The 24,005-nt window shown below is 38.3% G+C and overlaps 1 protein-coding gene across 3 annotated transcripts in view; it reads right to left on the bottom strand.

Moving 5' to 3' along the window:
* Positions 1-6,761: 6,761 nt before the first annotated feature.
* Positions 6,762-24,005, bottom strand: part of PRKCI (protein kinase C iota) — a 67,547-nt gene continuing 50,303 nt past the window's right edge. For all 3 annotated transcript variants that reach the window (XM_081829400.1, XM_081829402.1, XM_081829403.1), the window contains 7 exons: positions 22,005-22,140; positions 18,587-18,674; positions 17,001-17,126; positions 16,367-16,446; positions 13,968-14,057; positions 13,471-13,586; positions 6,762-9,386 (listed from right to left, as the gene is read on the bottom strand). In XM_081829400.1, coding sequence (XP_081685526.1) covers positions 9,299-9,386; positions 13,471-13,586; positions 13,968-14,057; positions 16,367-16,446; positions 17,001-17,126; positions 18,587-18,674; positions 22,005-22,140 — 724 coding nt within the window. In that variant the 3' untranslated portion in view covers positions 6,762-9,298. The remainder of the gene's footprint in view (positions 9,387-13,470; positions 13,587-13,967; positions 14,058-16,366; positions 16,447-17,000; positions 17,127-18,586; positions 18,675-22,004; positions 22,141-24,005) is intronic.

Genomic DNA, 24,005 nt, shown 5'->3' with positions numbered 1-24,005 from the left:
TGTGGCCGAGACCCTGCGATTGTGCAAGCTTCTAGGGACAAGGATTCTAAACTAGAGGTGCAAGGCCTCTCTTTTCATCCCCACATCCCAACCCTGTGAAATCCTGTTATGAGTAGCCTGGAGTACAGAACTAATTAAATATTCATCTGGGTTCTGCAAATATAGACTGAGAAGAGCTTTGGAAGTACACCCTCTCCACCCCCTGGGTCCCGGCCAAGCACCTGAGGTTTTGCCAGTGGGCTGAACACAAAGACAAAGGACACAGCTTTGGGGAATCATTGTGCTGGAGAGAAAAAAAGACGTTCTCTAGGCCATCATTTCTTCTCCCCTGAGAATGTAAGTCTTCCTCTGTGGGCCAAAGAAAAGAAGCACAATGTCCTATTTACCTCCAAGTCATTCCAGCAGAGCTTCTTCCATCAGGGGGTAGAAAGGAGGCAGAATTAAGGTCCAAGTTTCCAGAACGATATTTCCCAGATTTGCCACCCACATGGGACTTGACTCCAAATAGCTTTTGAGTATTTCTGAGAATCAAATCCATCTTCAAAGTGTGAAATGTGCTGCCACTGAGGATTTTCAATGGGATTCACCTGGTTAAGGCAATCGAGGCAACCTATAAACTGAAATTCTCCTCTCCTAAATTCTTCCTACAAAACAGAAAACTAATAATCAACTAAACCGGTCTATGCTTTGCAGTCTCTACAGTATTTCAGAAGGCCCCTTTCCCCAGATTTCCATGTATTACCTGAGAAATTTAGGGCCTTCTCTAAAAGCTTCCGTTGACATCAGTGCTGGGGAATCCCACAAAACCCCAGAATGATTCACCTTCCCAACTGTAGCAAAACGTTTCTTTAGCCTAGATCAGCATTCAGTGTGTGGGTGAAGGCTTTTTCCTAGCTCAGCTTTCCAGTCCCTATTAAAGCATAAAAGCCATCTGCATGGTCTCTTCAAAGTCCTGGCTCCTTAGCCTCAACTCTGCTACAGCAATGAAAGTTACCCTGACAGTCTCCACTCAGAGGGAAACCACAAGTCACCGGGAGCTTCCTCTTTCCAAAGTACAGGGCTAATGTTTATTCATTCGCTCATTTATTCATTCATTTAATAAATATTTCTGGAGGGTCTGTGTGCCAAGCTTTGCTCCAGGTGCTGGGACTATAGTGGTCAATGAAACTGGCACGGCCCCTGTCCTCATGGAACTCCCAGATTGGTGGAAGTGACAGATGATAATAAAATAAGCCAACGAACAGGGCGCTGGGTGGCTCAGTCGGTTAAGCGTCTGCCTTCGGCTCAGGTCATGATCTCTGGTCCTGGGATGGAGGCAGCCCTTAGGGTAGAGAGAGCAATGCACCAGGTGCCAAATCCTCCTCAGTTGAAATGGAATAAGCAGGAGTACGTTACAGGACAAAGAGGTTGAGCCACATGGCATGAACCCGAAGAAGTGGGATTTTCTTACTTGGGTGAAAGAGTAATAGTAGGCAGTGGCATTAAGGATCCAGAAGAATGCTGACCCCTGCGCTAGGAGCCATCCAGAGAACAAGCAGCTTCCATGTGAGAGTGTGGCAGGGAAAACAATGTCCTCAGGGGGGTCAGAAGGAGAAGGGAAATGTGACGAATAGGCTGAGAACGTTGATGATGTTCAATGACCCAGGAAGGAGGGTCCCAGTGGGCACTGGAGAAATGGTAGGAGGGCAGGGAAGAGGGAAGGTTGAGTTTGGGAAGGGTGAGAACAGAGAATGGGAAAGGAAGGATGGGGCAGGCTACCTCACTGGAGTCACATGGTGGGCGGTCAGCACAGATCACCGGCATACGGGCACAATGAACTCTGAGATAGCTAAAAGAACGAACCCCCGTAGTCACCTAGTGCATTAAAGATGGGTGTGTTTCAGAGGGCACCTTGAGTTCCCAGAAACCAGCAGTATCCTGGACTTCTTGATCTGAGGGTGTCCGAGTTGGGTGAGGAGGCCAGCCACAGGATTCTTTCACTAGGCAGGCTCACACCCAATGTTGGATATGGGAACAGTTTCTGATGGACTACCGCACGGTTCTGCATGCTTGAAAGGAAAGGGTCCTGGGCTGTCTATGAAGTGGGAGGCTCAAATTACTGAAAGATAGAGTACAGCAATGGGAAAGGCTGGGAGGCTTGAGCTGACACCGATGCGGAGAACAGACTAAGGCCTTAAACAGACCCGCAGAGATGGCCTTCGAGTTAGCAAGACAGTGTATTCTTTGTGTGTCATTTCTCAGAAGGAGACTGAGATTTTAGAGCAAACTTTACATAAACTCTCTTGAGAAGCAGTAGGTACTGGAGCCATAGGACCTTGAGCAAGTTACTTCCTAAATCTCCATTTTTTTGTGTGTCTGTTGAGTAGTGATAGTAGGTACATATTAATACAGGCTCGTGGTTCTCAAAATTTAAACTGACTCTGTCTGAGATGCTAGTCTCAGGTGCCGCCTCCAGAGATTTCAGTTTAGTAGCTCTGGGGTGGGATGCACCGTCAGAGGATTTTTAGGATTGAATGCAAAATGTTTAGCATATGCCTGGCCCACGTCAGCTATTAAAATCCATAAATAATATTCCTTTTTGGGTGGACCCAACATGGAGGAGCAACTTTCTTCGGGAAATGTAACTTCCTCTGGCATCACTGAAAATCAAACAGAAGTAAAAAAAACGAAGAAGCAAAAAAACCAAAACCAAAACAAAAAAACGCCAGGCCTCATTCTAAAGTACAAGCTTTTTTAAAAACTATTTTAAAAAACAAAAAGGAATTCTTATACTTTTAAGAATACTGTGCAAGTGGACGGCTATCATACTTTCTAGTTATTCTTACTACCAAGTTACAAAGTGCAGATTATAAAGTGGTGTCAACAGCACAACCAGTCTTAAAAAAACTTGTTGATGAAAAGTTGTGAAGGAGAAGGTGTGAGGTTGTTTAATGCAACTTACGCACATCATACAATCAGTTATTTTGGGCAATGAAGTAAATACCTGCCTGGAGTTGAGGCATAGTGGAAATTAATTTTCAACAGGATTACCAAGAAAATGCCTTTTCTTGGCAAACTGATGCTTTCAACCATTTACCTCCAGTACAAAAGTGTTTAGTGTTTTTGAAATAGCAACAGAGTCAAAATTCTTCTGAAATCATGTTTTTAATGGACAATCTGAGGGTCTACAAACATTCATTGGTTAAATCTGTGATGCCACCCAATATTTGATATAGAAAGTTCCACAACTAAAGAATGTGGGCCATTTCTTAGATTTTGTTTTCACTGAATTTCTCAACATTTAAGTGGCTGAAAACAGCTCTGATTTTATTTTCAGCTGAAGGTACCCTCCATAGAGGGGAAGCATGAGATAGGATATGACGAAATTCTTGCTTGATATATCCCCAGTGCCTGGCACATAGTAGGTCCTCACTTGTGTTTAATAGATCTAAAAGTTCTGACACCAGGAGGCAAAGCACTTCTCTGAAAACTTACCAGCCTCCCAGATAACATATTTGAGACTTCCCACAGAAGAGCAGTTCAAATGTTGATTTCTGATAGTTCTGTAAAGTCACAATACACATGTTTAGCACCAATGAAATCCTGGAACCTCTTGTTCACTGGCTTGCAGTGAACATACTGCCTCTTCCAGAGGGCTAAGGTGCTGGTAACTCTGACCTGATTACAGCAACAGACTGGCCCCTGGTGGTGGTAAAGCAAAGAGAATCACCATTCTGAGAGACCGATATACGGCTGTCTCTCCCTCCCATGTGTTTCAGACCTCACTGCCTGGGGGAGAATGTTAACTTTATTTTAATCATAGGAAATATCCCCTACCTAAAGGGATAACATGCACACAGACTTCTCTTTTGAACTTACGTCAACTTTTCTGAACGCATTTATTCTTTAGATCACAAAAAATTCCTCATAATAAAATGTTTCTAAATCCTGCGGAATTGACAGAGTGCTTAGACACATTGTAACGCCTCCGATAAATATAATTAAAAATTTAAACTTAAAGAAGGAATAACTTAGCAAAATATCAAGTCTTTGCCACAGTGACTTAGATTTCCTCACTGAAATATTGTTTCAAACTGGGTAAACTTTCGGACTGTTCACAAATGCACATCCTTTCATGATCCTTAAATTTAAAAACCTGACTTTTAAATAAAAACCTAGAGTGCCAAGAAAAAAATTTGGCTTAGAAAGAAAATGTTCTGTAAAAGGCCATAAAGTGTGAGTTAAAATAGGTTCCTGTACTTAACTACCTTTACCTGATTTTCCCCTAAATATGTTATGAATAATGTAAAAAGTCACCAAGTATAACCACCCACATTGCAGACAGTTTATATCATGTAAGTTTTAAATCTCATTTCGTGTCACTACCTCTAGAAACCCAGCACTTACCTTTTATGGAAAAAAAAAAAGCAGCATCTAGTTTTTCATGGATTTTGGTAGAGCTTTTCAACTGGCTTTTTTCTTTTCTAACGGATTTTCCTATATAATTAGAATTTGCTTCTGATCAGCTAAACTGTCAATGAAAAGCTAAAGCTCTCGGAGCGCCTGGGTGGCTCAGTCAGTTAAGCGTCTGCCTTTAGCTCACGTCATGATCCCAGGATCCTGGGATCGAGTCCCTCATCGAGCCCCTCATCGAGCCCCACATTGAGCCCCACATTGGGCTTCCTGCTCAGCGGGGAGCCTGCTTCTCCTTCTCCTTCTGCCTGTCACTCCCCCTGCTTGTGCTCTCCCTCTCTCTGTCAAATAAGTAAATAAAATCTTTAAAAAAAAAAAAAAGCTAAAGCTCTCTCAAACCTCAAATCCATCTGGCATGGGTTTTAAATTTCAGACATCCTATAAAAGATCACACCAAGTAATTAATCACTTAACTCTTAGAAAAATTAGAATTTCATTTTCTTCAATAAAAACATTAAGAATAGTAATTAGAGTAAAAATCATGTCAATGCCAGTAAGGCACAAATTGCTACATGAAGGTGGACTGACTGCCGGAAATCACTCTCAAATTCTGAGCCGGATTCATTTTCATCGTAAATTTCAAAGATGAATTGTACAAAATCCAATCTAAGCAGAAGCATTTAACAATTTTGTCTCCCATTCCCATTCATATTTCTGGGCACAAGAGCCAAAAACAATCAAATGTAAATATACAAGTGCATATATGTATCTATATGGACTCTTAGTGTTTATAAATGAATTCTTACTGTGTATATATGAATTCTGAAAGCTTTGTGGAATCTACCATACATCTGAAAAATGTCTAGCATAAATCACATACAAATGTCAAGTAAAACTCAGACAAGTTTCATTGGTGAAGCTGATAAACTATTAGGACCACATCCTGTAGATTTTATTGCATTTATTTGGCTCCTCTCATTGGACTATTTGTTGTAGACACGAACATCTTTCTCAGCATGTCCATGCTCTATCTTGAATGCCAAGGCCAGAGATTCTTTTTTAGTGCCGTGCATAGTAAATTACAGTATATTCTGGAACAGTAAACTATAGATACCAACTACTCGGACTATCTGGGTCTTAACTGATCCCTTAAGCACTAGGGCAGAGGAGGGTAAATCTAGGGAGATACAGGCCATCAATATACCAAACAACTCACTGTTGGGTGTTGTCCAGAAACCAAGCTGCTGAATGTTAAAAACTGGAGATTGGCTTTACCAGGGAGAAACTGGTCGCCTTACTGCACAATTTCCCTAGAGCTTCAAACTCCTCTTTGGACTCTGCTTTGGGATTTTACTATTTCAAAGAAAACAATCAAATTTATGATTTGATACAGGGGCTAGCTTGAGCAGAGCTTAATACTGTCTATAACTCCATTTTAAGGAAGAATTGAAATTCGGATAAAATAATAAGACGCAGGAGGTGTGGGGCTGGCTTAGTTGGTAGAGTGTGTGACTTGATCTCAGGGTTGTAAGTTTGAGCTCCATGTTGGGTGTAGAGATTACTTTAAAATCTTTAAAAAAATAAGACACAGGAGATCAGTCTTTGGTGGTTTTAATATATAAGCACTAGCTCTCTGAGAAGTCCACTGAGAAAAAAAGTAAAGGCACTTAAGATTTTATTCTCCTGGTGAAGGGAAGGAGACATTAAGTTATGGTAAAGAGGTTTGTTAAGTGTGGGGCGCCAGGCTCATACCTTTTATTTATAGACACCAGGTACATCCGAGAAAGGAGAAGTTCTGGAACTTTAGGTCACTGTACAACATAATTTGGGAATAACCTGTTCTGAATCTGTTTAAATTTGCTTCAGTTTTAAAGCTAGTTAAAATGCTCTATGTTCAGGGGCGCCTGGGTGGCTCAGTCGGTTAAGCGTCTGCCTTCGGCTCAGGTCATGATCCCAGGGTCCTGGGATCGAGTCCCTCATCGGGCTCCCTGCTCAGTGGGGAGTCTGCTTTTCCCTCTCCCTCTCCCACTCCCCCTGCTTGTGTTCCCTCTCTCGCTGTGTCTCTCTCTGAAATAAATAAACAAAATCTTTAAAAAAAAAAAAAATGCTCTATGTTCACAGCTGATTTTTTTACTAATTTGTTTCCCAATAAGCAGGGATGCATAGAAGAGTGAGTTTAAAAATACACTGAACGATATTTTATGAATGAATGTCTGTGATAGGGCATTGGTACTACCAGAATGCTACTTTAAGTAAAGCAAAATTCCAAACTCTAAAATTTCTACTTTCCTCCTTGAACAAATTTTGATGCACCCTGTGCTTACGCAAATTTCTGAAATGCTACATATTAAACCTGTTCCAGTCTTGAGGAGTATTAAACATTTTATTTAAAGATTTTAAAGTAAAAAAAGGGTACACAAATACAGATTACATTATGATGACCAAGGCAGTATTCTACATGACAAAAATCAAAACAGAACAAAATTTAAAAAGTAAATATACAGGTACCAAACAAGCGTAATACCTGATATGCAATTCAGGCTGCATACACATAAAATGATCTGACCACAGACATGCTTATGCAAAATAAGTTTTTTCTTAGAACACCAAAATTCCAACCATTCTGTCAACTGCCTTATTCCCGTTGAGTATTTTGAAAGAACTTCTATATAATATAAAAGGAATTGGCATGGCACTTAAAAACTACAAAAAACAGAACACAATTAAAAACATATTTGTAATGCAATTTTGTATAAAATATACACGGTAAATCTTATTAGTTAAAAAAAATATTTAAAAACAAAAGACCACCCTGAATAATGGTTAAAACCTCATCACAGAAAAATGTTCATCATTTGTAACATTACTGATAGAAAATAGATGGGATTTTGGGGGGAGGGGAGATATCTAACTTGAAGAAGTCATTCAAAATTTATTTAAAATTGTAGATAAGATAGTAACTCACTGCCTACCCCTTTCTCAACACTTATCATGAATATTCTAATATATAACTACAGGACAAAATAAAAGAATAGCTCAAAGAAAGTGTTTCTCAAAATAAGGTCCAAAGACCCAAAAGAATTCTAAGGTGGGCCCAGCAATGTGCATTTTAAACAAATGTCCCAGGTGATTGTTCCCCATTCTAAAATTTGAGAACTAATGCCCTAGGGAAACAGTACCACTTAAAAGCAAGATCATAAATATATTTCTGATATGTCCGAATTTTCTATGAGTTTATGGTTTGCAGTGAATTCTGTTTCTTTAAACAAGTTTCAGGTATTAAGAAAAACATATATACCTGTTACATAAACATGGGAATGTATATAAACGTTTTCCTTTGAGGTTTTCATTGCTTTCAGATTTAGTTATTTCAAGAAAAATGAGTATATGGCCAGAAACTTCAGAAAAATTATATTTCTAATAAAATGTAGCATCCAAAAGAGATAATTTATTAAATGCCTATAAATTTTAAATCATTCTAAATTTAAGACTAGATAGCTTTCCCCAAAATTCAATTTTACTAAGATTAGACAGTAACTTAGATGATTATGGTTACTTTTTACATCCCTTTATATTAAAAAAAATATTCAAAATAAACAGATGCTATCATTGGCATCCCTTTAAATAATAAATTGCTAAACACTAATATTAATAAAAAATAATCTGAAGAACTCTGCCCCTGAAATGTATTCCACTTTTTACATGTGTTACCTACTTAATAAAAACTCACTTAAGGAGCTGGAACTGTTGGGTATGTACGTGCATGTCCTTAATATTTATTCATGTGTACCTTATTTTTTAAAATTTCACTGAAGACTCCATAAGCAGGGTCCAAAAGTATGGATAATGGGGCTTTGGTGAAGAAGTGAGTATGTTTAAGTGAGTATGGTTAAGACACTATTTGGAAGATAAATACTTTTTCTGTATACTAAATTATAAGGAAAAAATAGCATACGTTCTGTCTCCACTGGATAATGGAATGCTTTTACAAGTCTGATAATGACTGCTTCCTTATTATCTAAACCAAATCACAAAAAATAACTGTGGGATTTGCTAATAAGGAAATAAATCTCACAATCTTACTTTACGGTATCTATTTTAAATTTCTATTTTTTCCCTTTCTATATACTGAAAAATGCTACATTCAAATGCATCCTGGGCTCTTTGAGTGACATTTATTAACATTCCAGTTAAAGTTCTGGCTAAAGGGGTAAGCTCAGAAGCTAATGCCCATATACTAAAGAAATCACTCTAATCAGTTTTTCAAAAACAGCTAATGATTTGGAATCTGATACTTAATACAATATGCCCGTTTTTTCCCTCAAGGAGAATTTGTATCCCTAATTCTAAGCAAGCAACGACATCTTTTATTACCAGTTTAATAACTGTTGCCTTAAAAATCAATAATTTAATTATCCAAGGCAATAAAATTTACAACTGAATTTTTAAACACAACTCAGAAAGTAATAGGTAATATAATAAATTGTTGTTTTTTGAATTATTCTTTTATATCAAAATTAAACACTTCAAGATGAAGTGAATGAAGAGTGACAAAAAAATCACGGGAGGCTTACGACGTAATCCCACCAGGTGCCTTAATGCAACGGATATGCTGTTTAAAGGCAGTGTAAGTATTTCCTTTAAACAAAAGGACGACTTCATTACTCATCAGTAGGCTGCTGGATTACCAGTATAGTTAAGTGTTGACACGACTGTCTGGAAACTAGTTTCATTTTCTTTTTCATAGTTAGATGTAATAATTGACTCTTACAGCCAATAACAGAAGATATTGAGTGCTTTTTTGTAGGTGAAAAATATAAAATGGTTCATGGTATCCAGGCTGGTAACAAGTTTATTCATGCATTAAATGGCAACACAAGCAAAATGCATAGTTGGAAAATGAGGATCAGACACATTCTTCTGCAGACATCAAAAGAGGATTGATGTACTCAAAACCTTCGAATTCAGACTGATCAATCTTCCTCACGATGTCACTGTTGAGAGAAGAATAAATTAATTTTCATAATCTAGATTTCTTCAACTTTTTACTTAATTGGTAAAATAAAATGGAAAAAAAAAAAAAGCAGGGGCGCCTGGGTGGCTCAGTTGGTTGGGTGTCTGCCTTCTGCTCGGGTCATGAGGTTCTGGGGTTTTGGGATTGAGTCCCGCGTTGGGCGCCCTACTCAGTGGGGAGCCTGCTTCTCCCTCTGCCCCTCCCCCCAGCTCATGCTGTCAAATAAATAAAATCTTAGGAAAAAAAATAACAAAAAAACAAAAAAATAAGGCTAATTTACACAGATTATGGGGGAAAAAAATCTCTTAAGTGTTTAGATTAGTTCCAAAACATTTTCTAGAAGAATCAAGAATACTGAAAATAAAAGAAGACTAACAATCCCACAGGCAAGTTTGGAACTAAAAGGTGGTCCAAAATTGAAGGCTAGGAATAAAAAAGTCACAAACTGTCACAAGTCTAGTTAATTTTAACTTTTGACCTGAACATTCGTATTTATAGGTAAACATCCAGGTCTGAATTAGCATTCAATTTAGTCATCACCTCAACAGGAAGATGGTGACAAGGCCCAGGAGAAGTTAACTGAAAGGAAAAGGCAACAGGGACAGGTACACAGACCTGAAATAAGGAGCGGATACTGCAGGGAGGTAGTAGAGACGCTGGCATTCTGCTACACTAAGCTTCTACTTTAATATGCAATAAGAGTAGTACTATTGAATATTTTAATACTTAAATGCACACACCGTACTGCAGAGCACAAAGTTACACAGGATATAGTCCCCTCCTTTAAGGAGGGAAGGTATCTTGTATAATGAAAAGCTACAAGAGAAAGCAGTACCTGCTAAATTTCATACAGGACAGCTAAGTCCTGATCTAACCACAGTGCTAAAAAAAAAGGGGGGGGTGACTTCTAGTTAGAGAAATCAAGAATGCCAGCATTCATTGTATAAACACTTACCAAACGGAATTATGAAAGATGATGTTGGGTCTGCGAAAAATGCAAGTAATTTATTAGAGTTGAAAGCACAGGAACAGAAGCATGTCAAATGACAGATGATCTGGAAGGAAGGTAATGGCTAGCTCAAAGCAGCTGGTGCCATTTACACGGAAGAGGTTCACCTTGATTCATCGAAGATGTGGCTGCATCTGAGGTAGGTCAGACAGATGAAGACTCCGTACGTAAAAATGAAGGGTGCTGACAGAGGAGCGGCATGAGCGAAGGTCAGAGCACTCTACCAGAGGACGCACAGTAACGGAGACTGGTCAGAGCACAGCGTCTGTGCTAGAGCCAGCGAGAGACGACCGGGGAGTCAGGCAGGAGATGGTAGGAGGCCAGCACTGCTGGCCAAGGGGACAGATTTTATCTGCTAGGCAAGCAGGAGGTTCCTGGAGGCTTCCGACAAGGGGGTGCTACTGAGATGTGTGCAATGGGTGGCAAAGCAAAGAAGGTGCCCAATGAGGAGGATGGTATGATCTAAAAGAGATGTGAACTAGACTCATGGCAATGGGAATGGAAATGAAGGATCTGATGCGAGTAATGAAGTAAAGGGAGAAGAGACAAGGACTTGGCAGCTGAGTATGTTACAGTTTGTTAAGAAAAAGGAAGAGTCAATAATCACGGACATTTTGAATCTGAACGAATACGTGATGGCATAATGAGCAGAAAAGGGTAAATAAAAACAAGGAACTGATTGAGAACAACAGAAAAAGAGACCATAAAGAATCATTACTTTTCTTTTCTTTCTTTCTTTTTTAATCTCTATACACAACATGGAGCTCGAAATCACGACCCGGAGATCAAGTCACAAGCTCCACTGGCTGACCCAGCTAGGAACCTCAAGAGTCGTTACTAAAGGTATTTTAGATTTTGTATGTTTGAGGGGCTTATCTGGCGACCTAGGGGAGATGTTTACACAAGCAGACAGAAATGCAGCTCAGAAGAGATACTGGGTGGAGGCTAGGTGCTTCAGAACCGTCGTTCATTTATTCTTCACAGTGGCCTTGTGACGGAGGCAGTAAGAAAACAAACAGGCTCAGAGAAGTTAGGAAATTCAAACCCAGGGACACCTGGGTGGCTCAGTCGTTAAGCATCTGCCTTGGGCTCAGGTCATGATCCCAGGGTCTTGGGATCAAGTCCTGCATCGGGCTCCTTGCTCAGTGGGGAGCCTGCTTCTCCCTCTGCTTGTGCTCTCTCTCTCTCTGCGTCAAATAAATAAAATCTTAAAAAAAAAAAAAGAAAAAGAAAGAAATTCAAACCCAGGTTACCCGGTTGGTAAGAGGTGGTGTCAGGACTCAAATTCCTGTCCTTTGATTGAATCTGGTATTCTTTCTAATACATGACGCTGCCAGAAGTAATTATATTGGTACACCTCTCTCTCCTTTAGTAAATAGTAAGCTTTTTGTGAGACCCACCTACATGTTAATCGTCTTTGAATGTCTAGTACTTAGTACACTGCCTTTTGCTCAACTGTTTCCCAATTTAGCTGGGCGTCATTTAAATAGCTGGTATCAGTATTGTGGGGCTGGCTGAACTCTCCAAAGCACAAACTGCATATAGCAAAGAGAAGGCTGTCATGAATGGAACTGTGGAACATCCCAGTCTCAATGGGGACAGGGAAAAAGGGGTGACAAGTGGTCACACAGATGCAGCAAAACCAGGAGGGGTAGTGCCAACAAAGCAAGGCCGTGAGTGCCAAATGCTGTACAGACATCAGGGGAGATGAGGACTGATCAGAATACGCTTTAAAAATCAGAAATTAACAAGTCAATTCAACCTTCAGACGCTGAAGGAACAGGTTAAACTGTAAGGAGTTAAGTGCCGGTAGTAAGAAAGCCCCAATCAACGTTGACTATTCTCAAGGAGTCTGATAGAGATACTGCTTATCTATTTCTCTTTTACCATGAGATTCTATTAACTATTTTGAAAAAATGAAGGAAGAAAATGTGATGGTTCAAATATGTGCTAAGATTCAGGGGAAAAACTAGGATTTCTGGGCATGTTGATAAGTAGCAGAAATGCAGCAGGGAAAGAGAAATTAAAGGAGGTAGACGAATGGACGTAACTAACAAAATGAGATCCTGGCAGAAGCTAAGGAAACAGGTTAGGGCCACGGGGCACCCCCTGCAAGCGAGGGACACCCAAGCGCAGGGAAGAAGGAAGAGGAGGTAAGAGAGCAATTGTGAGCCTCGAGGTGGTCTGGTGAGATCTGAAAAGGGAGCAAGCTCCCACCGGAGGGGGGCGGGGGTCCCCATCCTTGCAGTCAAGGTTAAGGCAAGGCTGATCCACTAACAGTGGGAGTCGTGGGGGTAGGACTGAAGGCTTCTAAAATTTAGAGACAGTCTGGAACAGTTGGCACGAAGAATGTGGTAGGAATTAACAAGATGTGAGTAAAAATACTGCCGAGGAGGAAGGGCCTCCTCGAGATCAGAGAACGAATCTGTAATGACAGGTAAATGATCAAATGTCCCCAAATTATTCTAAACCATACTTTTAAAAGATTCAACATAAACATAAAAAATATGTCAGCTCACTGCTGGCTGGACTTGGTAGGGTAATGTAATCTTTTTAAAAAGCAATCGGGCAATACATATCAAGAGCTTGAAACATTTGATCCCCTTGGACTAATACCCTTTCGAGGAATCTATCTCAAGGTAACACGCAGGGACTCTGACAAAGATGGCGGCCTGCACAACAGGGCAGTCCAGGGCAGCGCAAGTGCGTGGGACTTGGGCAGACTGGGGTTTGCGTCCTGACGCTGCTGCCTGGCAGCCGCCTGGCAACTCTAAAACTCTGCTTCCCCTCTCTGAGCCTCAGTTTCCTTGCCTGTAAGACGAAGAGGACAATAAGTAGATTCACCAGGTTGTCGTGAGAATTCGAGATAAGGCACGGAAGGGAAAGTAGAAGAGGGCAGTTGTTATAATTTATAAGAGTCTCATAGATTCAAATAATCCCGTAACTGAATGGCTAAGTAAAGTATATTATAATCTCATAATGAAGCACTGTGTAGCCACTAACAATGAAACTTTCAAAGAACTTTAGAAATATTTCAGTCTATAGAATTACTTACTCATCATCTGGAGTGAGCTGGACAGGTTCATTAGTAAACTGAGAATCAAAGTTGTCCAAACCAAATTCCCCAGAAATATTTGGTTTAAAGGGAGGTACCACCTGCTTTTGCTCCATCTAGGAAAGACATATTAGATGACAGCTCAAGCCTACGTTCTCAGAAAAATTCCACCTCTACATTTCTCCTCTGCCCTCAGATGCCTCCTCGGCCTATCCCCGTGAGTCCTCAGCCATGGCTCTACAGTATTCACAAGGATGGAAATCATTTACAAAACTGAACACTGACGCAGGCCTTACTAATATTACAACCTGCTCCATTAAATTAATATTCTAAGCTTTTACTGTTTTAAAAGCTTTTTAAAAAAGCACTTTAGAGAGTGGTTTTAAGTTATTACTAAAGCTGTGATATATTTGTTTTTCAACATTCTTTTAAGATAATAAAATTTGGCCCAAGATAATAATGAAACCTAACATAGAAAACAATGAAAATTTACATACCATATCCCAATCAACATTTCGAAAGAATGGGTGTCCCTGAATATCAGCAAATCCTGTTTGAGGATGACAACCCAATCGTTCCTTTGGGTCCTACGGTGGGAAGAAATGTTTCAAGAAGTAGGTGGATATCATGTTTTAGAATAAATCATCTTTGTGACCTGGGTTTCGTGTCTATTGCATGATACCTTATATCTGAAATCAGAATGGTCTACCTTTCATTTCTACATAGCACAACACTAGACTTAAATGAGTATCTGAAGCTTGTGACAAGATTTCCTCATGGCTCTCTCTAGCTATCATGTGATTATAGTGGACATAGGTCACTACTCCTTGCTAAAGAAAATGGGAGGAAAAGCAGCAGAATCTGGGCGCCTGGGTGGCTCAGATGGTTAAGCGTCTGCCTTCGGCTCAGGTCATGATCTCAGGGTCCTGGGATCGAGTCCTGCATCAGGCTCCCTGCTCCTTGGGAGCCTACTTCTCCCTCTGCCTTTCTCTCTCGCTCTGTCTCTCATAAATAAAAAAAAAAAAAATCTTAAAAAAAAAAAAAGAAAAGCAGCAGAATCATTTGAGCAGCACCCTGATATTTCTTTGGCAGAGATTAGAGTGCTGGTCAAAATATACAAACCCCAAACTTTACAAGTTTGTTCTTGGCTCATTTTAAAAGCCCAATGCCCAATTACAGCAACAAACCATAATCTGTATACAACAGTGATACAACCATTATGTGAACCATTGGACTGAGAAGGGGCTGCAACTTATAAAAAGTCATAGCTTATTCATTACTGTGAATGAGAACATGTTACTATTTTCCTTTCCAATAAAAGATATTTAATATTAAAACCTCTCACCTTCATTTCTCAGTGTGTTAATACTTAGATTTCCATTTTAAATCTTTCTTCATATAAAGTACTCAAAAGCTTCAACTTATTCTATTAAAATTCATCATTATCTTATCTGTATATACCTTAGAAGGTAAATGCACACCATTTACCTTCTAACCTACAATTTATTTAAAGTAAGATTTATGACTGCCAAGATCACTGTGATACAATAAGAAGCGTATCTGGGGTCTGTCCCAGGTTCCCGACACAGAGCTCCTAAAACCCTTATAATTTCCTGAGTCACAGACGTGTCATTACTCATAATGAGTCCCTTTTGATTATACCTTAGTTTATGCTAGTAAGGTGACTCTTGGTGGGCCTGCAATAGCTTCAGGATGGGATCTGGTTGCCAGAAGAACCAACCATGTGACTAGAGTTGTAACTTTCATTTTCAGAGGGGCTGGAAATTGAGTTCAATCACCAATGGTCAGTGACTTAATCAATCATGCCAATGTCATGGAACCTCCACAAAACCCTCTGAACCCTGGGGTTTGGAGAGTTTCTCAGTTGGTGAACACATCCATGTGCTGTGAGGGTGGTGTACCCCAACTCCACAGGGACAGAAGCTCCCGTGCTCAGGATCCCTCTGGACCTCACCCTGGGTATCTTTCCATCTGGTTGTACATTTGTATCCTTTATAACAAACCAGTGATAGTAAGTAAACTATCTCCCTGAGTTCTGTGAGCCGTTCCAGCAAATTACTGAACCTGAAGTGGGAGGGTTGTGGGAACCCCCAATTTTGTAACCAAGTCACACAGAAGTGTGGGTACTCAGTACTTGTGACTGGCATCTGAAGTGAAGACAGTCTTGTGGGACTGAGCCCTTAAACCCCTGGAATCTGATGGTAACTCTGGGTAGTTAGTGTCAGAAAAAAAAATGAATTGTGTAGGACCCCCACTATGTCTGGAGAGTTGGGAGAATTGGTTGTTGGTGTGGAAAAAACCTACACATTTGGTGTTAGAAGTGTTGTGAGTAAAAACTGTTCAGAATCATAATCTTAGGTCCTAAAACTCTTCTAACCTACTGACCACAACAAATAACTGAATGGTCTTCAGATTTTTTAAGACCAATGACAGCATTTCATTTCTTTTGAATTTTATCTAGGGCTTTTGACATGATAATCTACGGGAAACACTACTGCCAAGTGCCCAGTAAGTAATGAGATTCTATGACTAATAACCCAGAGAAAACTGAATAATAGTGCTATAAGTACGATTGCGGCTATCCCCAAAGATTGTAATTTTTCTCTAATTGTGTACATGATATATATCATTTACATTAAAAACACCATACGTAGTATATAGCTGGGGGTGAATTACATTGCCGAAATGGAAAGGACAACTCATCTCAGGATCTAATGCTGTCAAATTACCCTCTGGTGAAGAGCCAAATTCTAGATCTAACTGAAAAAATTATATACTCTGATGTTCTGGAATGTTACACTGCCTGAACCTCTTGTTATAGTTTCATTTATTATATACAGATAAACCACTAAAGATTGTTATACACAATTTATACCTTGTTGAGAAAACTCTTCAGGACACTTGCAGCTTTTACAGACAGAGAACGTGGTATGCGTATTTGTTTTTCCAAAATAACTAGAAAGATAAAATTATGGCATTATATTTAACTTTTACATGGCTTCGATCTTTACATTTTTATTATGAGGTGCATAAGGCATTCTAGCAGAAAAAATAAGACATTACATATATCACTTCAGCGTCTGCTTGTTTTTATCCAGTACGATTCTTTGTATTTCTAATCGTGGGCCCTTTTTTTTTCACCTTTTGATCCTCTTATATTCTTGGTACCCTACTTTTTCTCCATATTGTTCTTGGACTTATGCACTCACAGGGTCCATGTGAAAAGACTGTCCTCTCTAGCCACAGGATTCCTTCCTCCAATCTCTGTGGTATAAAATCTGAATGAACCTCTTTGTTATATTTTTGAGTATGAGAAAGTAGTTGGCAAATGGACTGAAAGTACAGAGGTAGGAAGATATATTTTTTTTTAATTGAAGACTCACATATTAAGAAGTACACTGTCCAAATTATTTTCCTTTTTCTTACCCAAAGTAAAAACGTGAGCCATCCTCATTCATGCTCTAGAATAGGTTATTCAGAGAGAATCTCTGTAAAATACTGTAAATTACCTTGGAAGAGATAATCCTCTGTGTTTTGATCAGGGTTATCAGAGCTTCCAACAATATCAAATGGAGATCTTCCTGCCATCATCTCAAACATTAATACTCCAAGGGCCCACCAGTCAACACTGAAACCTTCAAAAAAGAAATTTTTGAAGCAACAAATTATCTATTCTGCATTCTTGAAAGTCACTAGCTTGAGATTCATTTTATTATATAATGAAAAAATAAACATAATGAAAAACTAAACTCTAAATGCATTATAACTATCATGGTAGGCACCGAAGATTACAGGAATAATTCACTTATCAACAAGGGGAGGTACCTAAAAGATAACTTGAAAAATAAAATATTGGAGGGACACCCAAGAGTCAGTTAAGCACCTGACTCTTGGTTTCAACTCAGGTCGTGATCCCAGGGAATGGGTTTGATCCCTGCGTCGGGTTCCGGGCTCAGTGCAGTCTGCTTGGGATTCTTTCCCTCTTCCTCTCCCTCCCCCTCTGCCCCTCCCCCTACCTGCATAGGCTATCTCTCTCTCACTCTCCCTAAAATAAGTGAATAAAATCTTTAAAAATAAATTAGGGGCGCCTGGGTGGCTCAGTTGGTTAAGCGACTGCCTTCGGCTCAGGTCATGATCCTGGAGTCCCGGGATCGAGTCCCGCGTCGGGCTCCCTGCTCTGCAGGGAGTCTGCTTCTCCCTCTGACCCTCCTCCCTCTCATGCTCTCTGTCTGTCATTCTCTCTGTCTCAAATAAATAAATAAAATCTTAAAAAAAAATAAAAATAAAAAATAAATTAATTAATTAAAAAAATAAAATATTGGAAATGAAACATAAGTTTCTTTTCCCAAATATGCCTGCAATTTCAGACTCATGATCTGTTTCTAACATGTTGTTTTTGAGGATATAATTAAATTGTACTTGAGAATAACTTTCATTGGTCTGAAACCTGATCTTCTGCTAGCTGCTTAAAGATCCTTGAAGGACCTTGGAATGAGATTATGAACAGCTGTCAGAAGTACCCATCCTCCTTTACATCTGCTGAAATCAGAGGGCCAGAACCCAAGAAGTCAAGTGTGTTCTTAAGATAAATATATCCTCTGGTTCCTGACAAGCAGTCAATCTTTCCCTCATTTTTCAGATTCCTGGAGGAAACATCCCAGGAAATATGAACAATCTTCTAGGGGTTCATGACTCTGGAGTCACATGGCTAAAATATAAATCCCTACTCTGCCACTTTCTAGCTGTATGAACTCGGGCAAGTTATTTAAACTTTCTGTAAAATGGGAATTAACAGTGCTTACCTCCTAGGATTATTGAGAGGCTTAATTAATATGTGTAAACTGCTTATATTAGTGCCTAGTACTTTCAGTGTTGCCATTAATAAAATATTATTCAAATCTGTACCCCCAAATACTGCTAAGATCCTACTGTCTCCAATTTCATACTAGGGTTTTCATGTAGGTTTTAAGGGGATCAAGAAAGTTTATATTAATAAGATTAGTATTTAAATACTACAGTATAATATAATGCAATTGGTACCACATTTAACCACTCATCTAGCACATAGCTAAAATGCCACCTATTTATTTATTACCATAATCTTCTCCTCTTAAAATTTCAGGAGCAATGTAATTGGGAGTACCACAAAAAGTGCTGGTTGTATCTCCTGGCCGTAATCCTTCCTTTTATAAAAAAAAGAAAAGAAAAAAAAGATATAATAAGATAGAAAATTATCTTCTAAATTCATCTCTTTTATTTCATCTATTATATAAGCTCAGCATCTATAGGTAATATATTAAGCTTAAATAAAATACCACTAGCACAGTTTTCCATATTATTAAAATCACAGGTTGCCACTAAATAGCTTAAAGAAAACCTGTCCTCATTAGATGTTGGCAGAGTTCAGTTAAGATAAAAACTGCACTTGAAATAATTTATAATCAAGTAAAAATTTAATACAAAAATTTAACTTGTATGAGTAAAAGGAATCAACATATTTTATGAAGAAAAGAAGCACTGTATATCCCATCTCCTAACACAAGCACTGCTGCCATAATGATGTTTTCCTTCTGGTTGTTTTTCCTAAGGCATACATTTTTTCGTTTTGTATTTCAATTGAAAAAATTAAGGCAAAACATACTAATGTGTATAAATAGAGAAACTACACAATGACAAATGGAAAAATCACCAAAAAGTTATAACAAACTTGCATGCACCTAACAACACAGTCTCAAAACACAAAGAGTAAAAATAGATAAATTAGGAGAATTTCACAATCCCTGCTATGGAATGAACGTTTGTATGCCCCCAAAATTCATATGCTGAAGCCCTAATGTGATAGCACTGGGAGATGGGGCCTTTGGGAAGTAATTAGGTCATTAGGTTGGAGTCTAATCCTGATGGAATTAGTTATCTTTATAAGAAGAGAGCTCCCTCTCTCTCTTTCTGCCATGTGAGGATACAACAAGAAGACACATCTGCAAACCATGAAGAGTGCCTTCACCAGACACTAGTTCTGCTAGTACCTTGATCTTGGACTTCCCAGCCTCCAGAAGTGTGAGAAATAAATGTTTGTTGCTTAAGTCACCTAGTCTACAGTATATTGATACAGCAGCCTGAAGTGATAATACAATCCCCAATCATGACAAGTGATTTTAACACATCTATATCAGAAAATGATATATCATACAGACAAAAAAATTTAGTAAGCAGAAAAAGATTTAGACAAAAGCTAGAGCTAAATATAATATACATACTTAGAGAATATGTATAATCTATGTGCATGTGAGGAGAAAGGGAGGAGGGAAAGAAAGAGAGTGAAGGACAGAGAGACTCCTTGCATGGAAACAAGAGATTATATATCTTTTTTTAAGTACATGTGGGATACTGATCAAATGCTAAGTCACAAAGGAAACCTCAATATATTTTCAAAGAAACCTGTATCATTCATACCATTTGCTGGCCACAAGGCAATTAAATAAGAAATCAACAATAAAAAGATAGTTTAAAAACAAGACAAACAATATTAAATATACAATTAAACAAGCAAGAGAAAGACAATTCATTTTCATGAGTTTCATTGTTTAAGTAATGCATGCCCATTATAGTAACTTAAAAAATATGTAAAAGTAAACAAAATAAATGTGTAATGCTACATAACAGAACAACACATACAGAATTAGACAATGCTCTACTTTAGAACTTTATTTAATGTGATATTATAAACATTTTACATTGTTATGAACTTTTGGTAAACATCTTAATGACTTCATAATGCTCTGTTCTGTAGTCATGCCATAATTTCCCTAATCATTCTCCTTACCAGTGGCCATGTAGATTATATATAATATTTATCACAAACTGTAATAAAAAACTTTGGTCATAAACTTTTCCTCATAGACCAAAATATTCACTCAGAATATCCCAGAGGCAGAAGTACTAGATAAAAGAGTACGGCTGTACATCTTTAAGATTTCTGATACATCACCACCAACTACTTTCCAAAAGATTGGAACAATGCATACATTCACCACTGATACAGGAGAATACCCATTTCTTTAAACTCTTGTAAGGAGACTATTATGATTTTAAAAACCAGTATCTGACATGCAAAAATGAAGTCTCATTATTGTTTTAATGTGTACACTTTGTAACAAGGTTAGCATTCTTCATGGTTTTTGCTGTGGTTCAGCTTTATTTTCCTTTGACAAATTATAAGACTTTTATATTACTGTCATTTTTCTTTTGAAATAAGAAAAAAATCCACTGGGGGAAAAAGGTGACAGAGAGGGGCGCCTGGGTGGCTCAGCTGGTTAAGCGACTGCCTTCAGCTCATGTCATGATCCTGGAGTCCTAGGAGTGAGTCCTGCATCGGGCTCCCTGCTCGGCAGGGAGCCTGCTTCTCCCTCTGACCCTCCCCCCTTTCATGCTCACTCTCTCTCATTCTTTCTCAAATAAATAAATAAATAAAATATTAAAAAAAAAAAAAGATAAATGTCTGAGTTTTGTACCTAAAAGCAAAAACACTTTAGGTAAAGATTTTCTTTTCTAATGTTGCTGAACAGATAATAAGGTCAAATCTTCAATACTATTAGAGTGTCTTAATGTTAACATTTAAATAATCTCCAACCTCTGGAGGCATTTCCCTCAGGTGAATGGGGGAGTGTAATTCATACATTTACATGCTTGTTGCCATATATATATATATTTTTTTAAGATTTTATTTATTTGCAAGAGAGAGAATGAGAGAGAGAGAGCATGAGAGGGAGGAGGGCCAGAAGGAGAAGCAGACTCTGAGCCGAGCAGGGAGCCCGATGTGGGACTCGATCCCGGGACTCCAGGATCATGACCTGAGCTGAAGGCAGTCGCTTAACCAACTGAGCCACCCAGGAGCCCCTGCTTGTTGCCATATTACTGTGTGAGGATAATTCTGCCCCAGCTACTTTTAACAAGGAGAGTAGCTCCCTACACATTTTGTGCAAAAACACTCGACCCTTAAATGAAACACTGTTACAAAAAGAATAAAGTACCAAGAAATAAAGGATATTGTCCTGACAGTAACCGAAATTCTTATTTTGTTCTACTGTACCTTATGTCAGATATTTAAACCTTAAATATAAAAAATGATAGACTTCCTGGGAAAATCTTGAATGCATTATCAAGAGTTACAATTAAATGGCAAAGACTGGAAGGTGACATGCAAGTAGTTATGCTAAAGTCATGGGATTGCAGACAATTTTTATTTCCAAATTTTCTTCTATAGTATCACAACATTCAAGATAAAAAGTTACAGACAATAAAAAGAAATTAACTATTATAGTACATATAACACTCACAGAAAATACGGAATTTTGTAAATGGTTAGAAAGTATGCATGTTTGTCCTTGTGCTAAAATCCCAAAAAGTATCCCAAACAAAGTAGCAGTCATTTCCTCAACTTTAAATACTGTTATTTTACCAAAACAATTTTATGAGCTGCTGAGATCTTCTGATTAACTAGAAATTTCACTCACCTTACACATGCCATAGTCAGTGAGTTTAATGTGTCCTTCTGAGTCCAGCAATACATTGTCCAATTTCAAATCTCTATAAATTATCCCTCTTTCATGAAGATAATTTAATGCCAGACTGATTTCTGCAGAGTAAAATCTAAAATGAAAATAACTCATTTGATTCAAATTTTTAAATTGTGGTAAGTTTCTAGAAGTCCTACCCCCACCTGCAGATGAAAACACCAAAAGCATGTCAAAAGATTTTTTTTCTCCCAATGTTTTTAGAAACAATACCAAAACACAAATTGAAGTACCACTTTAAAACATCTAAGCCCACCCTGCTCCACGGGAAGCCTGCTTCTCCCTCTCCCACTCCCCCTGCCTGTGTTCCCTCTCTCACTGTGTCTCTCTCTGTCAAATAAATAAATAAAATCTTAAAAAAAAAAAAAAAAAAAAAACATCTAAGCCCAGAAGACAATTATAAAAGTTCCAGTCTACATGAAACTCGGACTTGTCATAAAATTATTAATTTGCAAGTCTTGAACAGAAGTTCTTAATCTGGGTCCTTGGCCAGACCTCTGCTGCTACAACCAGAGGCACGGTGGTATGTACATGAGTACTTATACCGCTTCTATAGGGTTTCCACAGCTTTCATCACTTCTCTAAGAGACCAGTGCTCTCCCCAAATGCTAAGAGTCACTGATTGGTCTAGAATAGAAAAAATACTAAAAGTTCTACTCAAACTATAAAATCCATACCAAAATTCTAGAGAGGGAATTAAATTATTCTACAACCATACCATTTAATATTAAAGAGCTTTTTAGAACTGCCACTAACTCATTGGTGATAATGAGAACTTTTGACCTGAATAATGAAAACGAAACACCCAAGTTGGTTTATGGCTACTTTGGTGAATGTTACCATGATCATGGTTCGAGGTGCTTAAGACATACCTTCTCAGCTACTTAATTCTATGCATAGAGAACCTAAGCCTTTATTTTGCACTTTGGTTCCCAGAAAAGTAAAGATGAAATAAAACCGGAACTGGCACTTGAATACAGTAAAAATTACTCTCCCCAAGTCCCACTGAACAAACAAGGAACAAATACAGGCTATGGTCACAATTAGAAATATCATTTGTGGCTCTGCTATAAAGGGTGATCATTTAATAAAGACTAAATACAGGAAATTAACAAAACAAAACACAGTTTGGTCCAAGATTAGATTAGTACAATTTCTACCTTATAGAATTGAAGGATATTATCTCTTTTTGACAAGAAATAATCAACGTCCTTGCAAGATTTCCATGAAACAAGTATTTATAAAAATAATATCTTTAACCTTTATTACATGCATATACAAACTCATATGCTTCATTTTGGCATTACTTTTATGGAACACAAAAGGGTGAGGATTATTCCTAATTCTGAGTAAAAACAAAGCAATACATGGCACAGATGAATTAAACTTATCCAAGGCCATGATCCTTCCCCACCTAACTCCTCCAACATATAAGCAATTTACAGTCTTATATAATAATATCAAATTAAAGACACAAAATAAATAAGTAAATAATATTTAATGATCTTTTCTCTTTTTTATCGACAGGCATGAGATGAGAGAAAAAAAAGTCAAAGGCAGAAAAATTCAGAAATTATAATTACAGGAAGAATAGTCAGAATTACATAATAGCTTAAAAGGAATTGTTCTATTACTCTAGTATATATGAATAAGAATCAATGAAAAACTGTCAGAAACAAATAATGCAATATATGTTAAGAAAAAAAAGAATAAGAAGGTAGCGGGAGGGGAAGAATGAAGCGGGGGGAAATCGGAGGGGTGGACGAACCATGAGAGACGATGGACTCTGAAAAACAGGCTGGGGGTTCTAGAGGGGAGGGGGGTGGGAGGATGGGTTGGCCTGGTGGTGGGTATTGAGGAGGGCACGTTCTGCATGGAGCACTGGGTGTTATGCACAAACAATGAATCATGGAACACTTCATCTAGAACTAATGATGTAAT

This window comes from Leptonychotes weddellii, chromosome 1 (assembly GCF_054177405.1).
Source record: "Leptonychotes weddellii isolate Sample4059 chromosome 1, ASM5417740v2, whole genome shotgun sequence".
Classification (NCBI taxonomy): Eukaryota; Metazoa; Chordata; class Mammalia; order Carnivora; family Phocidae; genus Leptonychotes; species Leptonychotes weddellii.
This window is presented reverse-complemented; position numbering and strand designations above follow the sequence as displayed.